This window comes from Monomorium pharaonis, chromosome 5 (genome assembly GCF_013373865.1).
Source record: "Monomorium pharaonis isolate MP-MQ-018 chromosome 5, ASM1337386v2, whole genome shotgun sequence".
Lineage (NCBI taxonomy): Eukaryota > Metazoa > Arthropoda > Insecta > Hymenoptera > Formicidae > Monomorium > Monomorium pharaonis.
This window is the reverse complement of record NC_050471.1, coordinates 13,206,841-13,215,730: the sequence shown is the minus strand read 5'-3', so window position 1 is coordinate 13,215,730 and position 8,890 is coordinate 13,206,841. Positions and strand designations below refer to the sequence as shown.

The 8,890-nt window shown below is 40.0% G+C and overlaps 2 protein-coding genes across 4 annotated transcripts in view; both read left to right on the top strand.

Annotated features, from left to right (window-relative positions):
* The window catches only part of LOC114255056 (cilia- and flagella-associated protein 251-like), an 11,471-nt gene extending 8,981 nt beyond the window's left edge, over positions 1-2,490 (top strand). For both annotated transcript variants that reach the window (XM_036287041.1, XM_036287040.1), the window contains one exon: positions 138-2,490. In XM_036287041.1, coding sequence (XP_036142934.1) covers positions 908-1,660 — 753 coding nt within the window. In that variant the 5' untranslated portion in view covers positions 138-907 and the 3' untranslated portion in view covers positions 1,661-2,490. The remainder of the gene's footprint in view (positions 1-137) is intronic.
* LOC105832420 (dynein heavy chain 12, axonemal-like) overlaps positions 1-8,890 on the top strand; it is a 111,367-nt gene that overhangs the window by 40,213 nt on the left and 62,264 nt on the right. The window lies entirely within an intron of this gene.

Sequence of the window (8,890 nt, the reverse complement as noted above, 5' to 3'; positions counted from 1 at the left end):
TCTATTGTCTCGGACTTTTTCTTTCTATATCCCGGCGAGCTAATCCGCACGAAAGTCAGGTCGTTACATAATATAATAATTTAATTTATTGATATAATTTAAAATATTAATAATAATAATTTTTCATATTTTTACAGTTTTGGAAGCATACATTAAAACAAACTTTGCGTCAGTTTTTAATACTAAATTAAATAAAAACATAGGTTGCGGTTCAATTACTGACTGAACATACAAAGTAGTTCATATAACCAATTTTGACACAGAAAAATATTCTGCTATAAAATTTAACAAAGGAGACAAAATTGAAATTGTCGGAACGATGCAAAATTCAGGTAATATAGTTTTATAAAGACATAGAAATAAGAGAACTGGAAGATGGCGCAGATAAGAGTAGAGGCATTACGGAGAGCTTTGGAGTGAAAGGTGATGTGCAGGTGAAAAGTGAGAGAGGGGGAGGAAAGAAGTGGAAATGCGGGAAGAGAAGATCGGGAAACGAACGGGTAATTGGAGGGAAGTGAAAAGAAGACGGAAGTGAGAAAATATGAGGATGGAAGTGTCGGGGAATCTATCGGAGTAGTGAGAGAAGAAGGCAGGAAAGATGGAGGCAGTGAACAAGAAGAAGAGGTCAGAGAGAAGGCGCTAGAGAGATACAATCAGAGGAGAGTATCGATGAGAGAAAGTGCGGGGAACAGAGGAGAGGAATAGTGGTGAGAAGAGAGAAGTAAGGGAGGAAAGTGAGGATGGAAGAACTGGGAAGAGAGTTAAGAAAATTGAGGTGGGAAGTGAGACGAGGAGGCTGAGGGAGGTTAGAGAGAGGTTAAGAGGCTTGGAAGAGAGGTTAGAGGCGCTGGAAGGAGGACTGAGACGGGAAGAAGAGGAAGCGGGGGAGAAGGAGGAGAGGAGGAGTATGCGGGAAGTAAGAGGAAAAAGCAATGGAAAGGGGGAAATTCAGCAGAACGGTAACGAAGAAAAGAGAAAGCTGAGAGAGAAGAGGAACGGACAGGACGATAGAGGAGAACGAAGGGGAAAGGGAGACGAACAGTTGGATGGAGAGAAGAGGGAGAAAAAGATGGGGGATGGCGAGAACGGGAGGAGAAGAGAAGAGAGAGGAAAGGAAGGGAAGAGGCGGAAGGACAGGTGCGAGGAGAGCTGGTGGCAGGAAACAAAAAAAAAAGAAGAGGAGGAGAGGCGAAAAGGCGAGGCGAGAAGTGAGAAGGAAGGAAGCAGTCAGGACGGAAGGAGAGAGGAGGGAGGACAGACAGGAGGAGCTGGCAGGGAGGAGAGGAAGAGCGCAAGAAGAGCAGAGGAGGAGGACAGGGATGAGAATGGGGATAGTGGCGGTAAAGGGGGGAGAGGGGTAGAAGCATGGAAAAGGGTGGAAAGAGAAATGGAGAAAAGGATGAGAGAGAGGGCGGAGAAAGAGGGACGGGAAAGGATGAGGGGAGTAGAAGGGGAGGGAGAGAAGAATAAGGGAGGTAAGAAGAAGAAACATAATATGGAGGAGAGTGAAGGGGAAGGGGGCGATAGAAAGAAAGGTGATAATAGAGGGGATAATGAAAAGGGAGATGGGAAGGAAGGTGGAGATAGGAATGGTGACAGAAAGAGTGGGGGAAAGAGGCATGATAGTGGTGATTACGGAGGTGGTGAGGGAAGAGGATAGAGACTGGTTGTTAGAGAGGAGGGCCAAGATTAAGAGTCGTTGGGAAGTGAGGTTAGACGAAGATTTGTCAATGGAGGAGAGAAAAATCAGGTGAAGGATGCTGGAAAGGGTAAATGAGGAGAGGAATAAGGGAAAGAAAGTATATGTAGGGAATAGAAGTATATAGGTGGACGGGGTAGAACGGGTGTAGAATATAGGGAAAAAAAAGTGGGAAATGGGCGAAGGAGAGGAAAAGGGGGGAGGGAACTAAGGGGGGAGAGGAGGTAGAGGAGGATGAGAAGGGAGGAGAGTAGCGGTATGTTTTATGTTTTGTTTTTTATGTTCTTAGGAAGAGACAAAGGATGGTGGGGGGAGAGACATAGGGAGGAGAGAAGACTTGGGTGGATGGAGATGGTAAGACAGAGAGAGCGAAGGAGAGCAGGGAGAAACAGAAGAGGAAGAGAGACCCACTGAGATGTAAACAGAAGAAGCGATTGGAAAGAGGAAACCAGAGAGAAGAGGCGACGGAAAAGGGAGGGGAAAAATGGTGGAGGAAGAATCAGAGAGGAGGAGCAGTGGAAGAGGAAGTAAAGATTGGGGGAAGGGGGGGGGGTATTAGTTTGTAAGGGTCGCATAAGGCCAGGTCGGGTCGGAAAGGGAGAGGTGTTGTAATTTGTAAACGGTTCGGGTACGCTCCGTAGTTCAAAAGCGCCATTGTAACTCCATTACAGGAAAGCAATAAACTTTATTATTATTATTGAGACATAAAAATAATAATTATAATAAATAATAATATAATAATATAAAATAATAATAATAATTTTCAGCAGTTAATAACAACAAGCAAAATAATAATAGTTTAAAATAATATTTTTTAATAGATTTTTATTTATTTCCTTATTACTATTATTTTTATTATTTATTCCTTTATTATTTATTTTACTTTTATACATAATACATGATTTGTATGTAAAAATATATATCACATATATTTTAAGTAAGATTATTATTTAATTATTTGTTTATTACTACCATTTTTATTTTTTCTTTATTTATTGCTTTTTTAATTTTTTTGTTTTATTTTTTATTTTTCCTTTTTCTTTTTCGTTTTTATATTAAATTTATAATCTAATAATTAATAAATTAATTTTACAGCTGTTTCACCATATTTTGTGATTAACGACATAAAAGACATAAAACGCAAAGAAGGAAAAATGTCTTTAATTCAATTAGTTAGAGTTATTGAAACACTTCAAAAAAGAAAAGCGGAAGACGATCAGGCAAATAGAATTGCAATGCCAGATACATATAAAGACTAACTTAAAAAATAATAAAATAATGATAACTTATAATTAACATAATACTAACTTTTAAAAAAATATGGTACATTATGTATTTGTTATTTTACATACAATAAATAATTGTAATATTTTTTCAGAGACAAAATAAAAGGAACTCTACGTAAATTAAACAAAAAAAAATTAAATTAAATTTATGCTTTATATTTATAATATTATATATAAAAATATTGTTAATTATATTAATAAGTTAATTATTAATTGAAAGTTAATTAAATAATTTAATATTTACATTAAAATTAAATTACCTTATATTAATATTTTACATTAAATAAAAATAATAATAATAAGATATGTTTTATTAATGTTATATATATATTGTCACGACTTTTCCTGACCGGAAAAGCCGCGGGCAAAACAATAAGACCGGCTGGGTAACCGATACCCCCGATGCCGTGTTTGTCATGCTCGAATCTCAGCCACACGCCATCGCAAGAAATTGTTGGGCGCCAGACGCGCTCGACGACGCGTCAATTCGCGAAAATCGATACGCCAAGGTGTCCTCGATCCTTGCGCGACAATCTCGACCAGCTCTGCCTAACGGTAGAGGGGCGGGGTGAATCGTAAGGGAGCAGGCGACTGCGGTAACACGAAGGGGCGGACGACACACCAGAAAATTAGACTCCGAGCTTAACAAATAACGAACTTTATTAAAAATAAATGTCGGACAGAAACAATAGTATCACGGGACGCGGCATGCGGCGTTCCGACAATGCGGCGCCCCGGCGCGAATTAAATCAAAACGAAACGCGGACGATACGCGGGAAGCTCCCGCGGTAGGCGCGCGGCCGACAAGGACAGACGATGGAATCTTCCGCGCACAATGAATTTCGGGAGTTCGAACGTGCCGACACTCCCGGCAACCATAGAACACGACCGCGTGTCTCGCGGGGGTCACAAAATAATCGCCGGCCGCTGCCGCACTCCACGCCGTCGCGAAACCGGAAGTCCCGTCCACCCGCTACTCGCGACGCGATACTCGCTCGCGCGAGGGCTTTGCGGCGCACACGGTCGAGGGGAATCTCCGACGGAACCCGAGCGTCCTCCCAACCGTCCTCCCCGTGGCTCGGCGCGTTGGCGTCCCGCCCGCTTGCATCCGATAAATCCCCAATTACTTACGCGAACGTATGACCGCCCTGCGGCCCACGCGAATCACGCACTAACACAAAAACGGATGCAGAACGGACCCGGAGACACCTCGCCGGCCAGCAACCGCTCACACTAAATTATCCTGGCTGGCCACCTCACCGATAACGTCCCAGGCGATGACCTCCCTCGTCTCTAGGCTCGTCCTTTGACTCTCGTTGAGGCCTCGCACAAGCCACACCGATAATTCACCAGGGATACGATACGCAACTTAACGGCTGGACCGCTCGCACGCAAAAGCGGGGTGGATCGTGGTCGATCCCGGATCGACGCCGCGACCCCCCGTTCGGTCATGCGCATTGTTTCCGCGCCGCGACCCAATTGCTGCAAGGCACGCAGTCCTGCGTACGCAGGGACGTGCGCGCCGTAATCCTTCCGGTGGCTTCGCAGGCCCCCGCGAAATTTTCTTTCTCCCGCTGGGCCACTTCCCGAGCCGGGGCAGCGCACGCGGAGACCTCCGTTCCTCGCGAGAGGACTTGACGCCTCCCTCGACGCGTTTGGTCCCATCCGGGCTCCTCCACAGCCCTCCGGGACGTTCCGTCGTGGTGTTGGCGGGCACCGCCGCCTTAGGCTCCGGCCGTGGCTCTCCCAGGGCCACGCCGAATTCCCGTGCGGGCCGCGTGCTCGTCTCTCCCGGGCACCAGTGGCGTTCTTCCTCCTTCCCCGCATCGCCGTCGCTCTGTCTCTTCCTCTCTCGCTTTCTCGCCAAATTCCATCGAGAGGCGGTCGCCACGCAAAGAAATCAAAAATATGTAACATTAATAATATGCTCGCTAGGCCCGTCGCGGTTCCCCATGGAGATCCCCTCTCGCCTCTCGCCTATTTTCCCCGTACGGCGCGAATTCGCAGCCTGTGACGGGGGAGGGACGCTGCTACCCGTGGCAGCTAAGCTACCACGTCACAATATATATTATTAATAATTATAATATATAATTATTATATTATTATTATTATATATTATTTTAGGATAACTCCGGTATATACACCGCACCTAACAAAAACTTAATTTATCAAGTATTATTTACTATTTAAGGGAAATTAATACCAATTAATAAATTATACCAATAATATATTATACCAATAAAAACTTCATACTATCTACCATTACAAAAAAAATAGAAATACGAGATATTTATTTTCTAATACATGAAAAAAAACTTTAAAAAATCCTTGCATTTTTACAATATATCAAAAAAGGGTGGGATATATGGCCACTTATGTATAAGATATACAGCGCGTTGATAATAATTTTCAAATAATGCTTATAAGTAAGACATAAAATGACATAATAACTTATGAAATATGTTTAAAAAGTTTATTAGAAAATAGTGAGATTTAACGAGATTTTCCAAAGATAAGTAACCCTTTATTACTATAATAATTATTTGATTATTGAAGAAGTTATGATGAAAGATTATTGATGGAAGATTTGTTGATGAGAACTTGGTCGGTCACGGAAAACATGTCATCATCGAAAATAATTCCAAGATAGCCTTAGCCTTAGAAATTATTCTTTTAAATTACAGTTTATGTATTTTACTTGCACAGAGAATGGGAATGTTTTCAATAATCCAACGAATGTCAAGAACAAAGTTGAAATATTAAGTAAACTGAGGCATGTACGTTCAGACGAGCATTGCGGAAGTTATGATCATTTGAAATATGCAAAATTTTTCCCACATTTTTAGTGTACCGCTTTTTTGGGGAGTCAGTATCATTTTTGCACATGGTTCAGACAGTTTACTTCTGCTTTTTATTCTATCATCAAAGAGCTCACCACCTTCCATTAATTCGAAAATGTTCATGGCTTCAGTCATGTCATAGATGTCAACCAAATAAATACAGAGCTAAAACAAAAATACAAAACTAACAAAAATACAAAACTCCATTGACGTTCAAACTACAGCGACAATAGAGAGACATCGTAATGCTAGCCTGAACTTACATGCCTCAGCTTCCTTAATATTTCAACTTTGTTTTTGACATTCGCTGGATTATTGAAAACATTCCCATTTTCCGTGCTAAAATTATTCTTTTGTATAATTTAAATAGCAAACTTTTCAGAACCATCCTTCGTAAAAAGCAGTCTACATAAACTGTAATTAAAAAGAATAATTTCTAAGGCTAAGGCTATCTTGGAATTATTTTTGATGATGACACGTTTTCCATGACAGATCAAGTTTTCATCAATCCTGCATCAATAATCTTCCGTCATAACTTATTCAATAATCAGATTAGTATTATAGTAGTAAAGGATTACTTACCTTTAGAAAATCTCTTTAATAACCTCGCGCGGCACAGACGTCACATATACATAACATGTAATCTCCGCGCTGACAGCTCTCGCAGCACGAAGTGAGCTAAGCGAGAGAATCAATCAGATCATCGCGGAAAAAAGTCAACAATAATTCGAGACTTTCGAAAAGACTTCGAGAGATGCGAGTACCGATTTAACATGCCTTTTTTTAGAAAGGATTGGCGACGCGTCATCTCGATCTCATCTCTCAAACACTGGGTGTAATCATCGAACGTTATAGTTCGCGCTACTACGTTATTATTGACACCTTTTACCTTTTTAGTGTCCTTCTTTCCATCCACCTTCAACGCATACATCTTTGTTCTAAGTCCAACGAACTCAGTCATTATCACGCCATTGTTCTCATCTTTCATTAGGCCCGGAACTTTTTTATTTTCGAGAGGCATACCGTACGCGTTGTCGACCGGATAATCGCTCGTGTCGAACCTAACGATATCGCGTTTCATTGTTTCGTAAATATCCTCGCACTCGACGTGGTATACGAGACTGTCGGTGTCGGTGTAAATAATTTATCTCGAGCCTTATAAAGACTGTATGTACTTGTGGTGAAATTCATATAAACACGTTTTAGAAATATCTAGAATACACATGCCTATGTAAATCGGCTTATATAATTTCACCTCGAGTTCAACGGCGATTAAATTTTCCACAAAATTACTTCGACTGTGAAAATTTGCTTTCGCGATCATTGCCTACGCATCATACCGCCCCGCCCATTCCGTCAACAACTTAACGTCAACATGATTGCGCACATTCTCCATTGTTTTACCAAAAACCACATTATTCATCAATGTATACAGGTTTTTTTCGAAATCATTTTTGGCAAGGGTCCGGAAACGTGTATTTAATTCTATGTATTTACAGAGCCATAGAGATTGTGCGAATTGTAATATACGGTGTACCTGTGTTACGCGGAGACCGTGATGCATGCACTGCTGCAAGTTGCGGTAGTGGATGACGTAACGTTTCTTATCATACAGCGTGGCGAAAAGTTTACATTCACGCTTGCCTGGTGGTTTATCGAATGTCGAGCAGAAAAATAGTTCTGTGCTGGTCGTGAAGATCTCCAGAATATTCGAGATCAACTTCGAAAATGTATCCCGCTGGTAAATCAGCAATGATGGCGTCAAAATTTGAGATGTCTTCGACCCATTGAAATGCTTCATGAGGCAACGGTTAACACATTGCCCAACTATACAAATTATTAACGTCAAAATACATAAGATATGTGGATGGTTTTGATGGATCGTACGTCTGCATGTACTTCCCACACAGCAAAAGTTGATCCGAGGTACGTCCATCGGATGTATGTCAAGGTCTTTTCAAACATCCTAAGTATGTCCATAAAAATCCATAAGACGTACTGAGGATGTACTGAGGATCTCCCTATGTCCGCTTATAAGATATCCATACGCGATCCAAAACTAAACGTCCCTGGGATGTAATTATGTAGAATAAAGTCGATCCCAGCAATATCCATTGGATGTCCACTGGATTTCTAAAGGCTTTTTAATGCTCCTCCGCTACAACCACGGTTGCATTTTGATATATTATACACTCCTGTATATTTATATTATAAACTACATTTACACGGTCCAATTTATGCCGAAGTTATAACATTAATGTTATAATTTCGGCCGTGTAAATGTAGTTTATAACCCAGCAAACACAGAACATAGCAGCAACATTGCGACAATGTTGTAACATTGTAACAACATTACAGCAATATTACAACATTGCCGCAATGTTATTGTAATATTCTGTGTTTGCTAGGAATATACGGGAGTGTTAATATATCGAAACGCAAGTGTGGTTGCAACGAAGAAGCATTAAAAAGCATTTAGAAATCCAATAGACATCCAGTAGATATTGCTGCAATCGACTTTATTTTACATAATTACATCTATAATATACGGAATTACATTCCGTCCATAATAGACGAAAAGATTCTTGCACAATTTCAAGCAACAAACAATACGAATAGGGAATAATAAGAGAAGATCTTTTTTGTAAAATATAAAATAAGATTTATTATATAAAATATATATTTAATTACACAAACATAAAATTTGTTTAATTAAAAAAACAAATTAAAAACAATTGCACATTTTAATTGTACTCTACTTGCAGTCTTAATAATACAAAAAAAACATTTCTACTCGCAGTTTAAAAAAAAATAAAAAAAATAAAAAAACATTAACTTTTTAAAATTTAACCATGCGCAGCAGTATTTTTTAAATAGGTTTTGGAATGCATGTTATACAAACATAAAATTTGTTTTAATTTAAAAACAAAAATTAAAAGCAATTACATATTTCGATTGTACTCTATTTGCAGTTTTGAAAAAAATAAAAAAAACATTTAACCATGTGCAGCAGCATTTTTCTGTGCTTTTTGGGATGCATGATGAAACCATGTTTTAATTGGTTC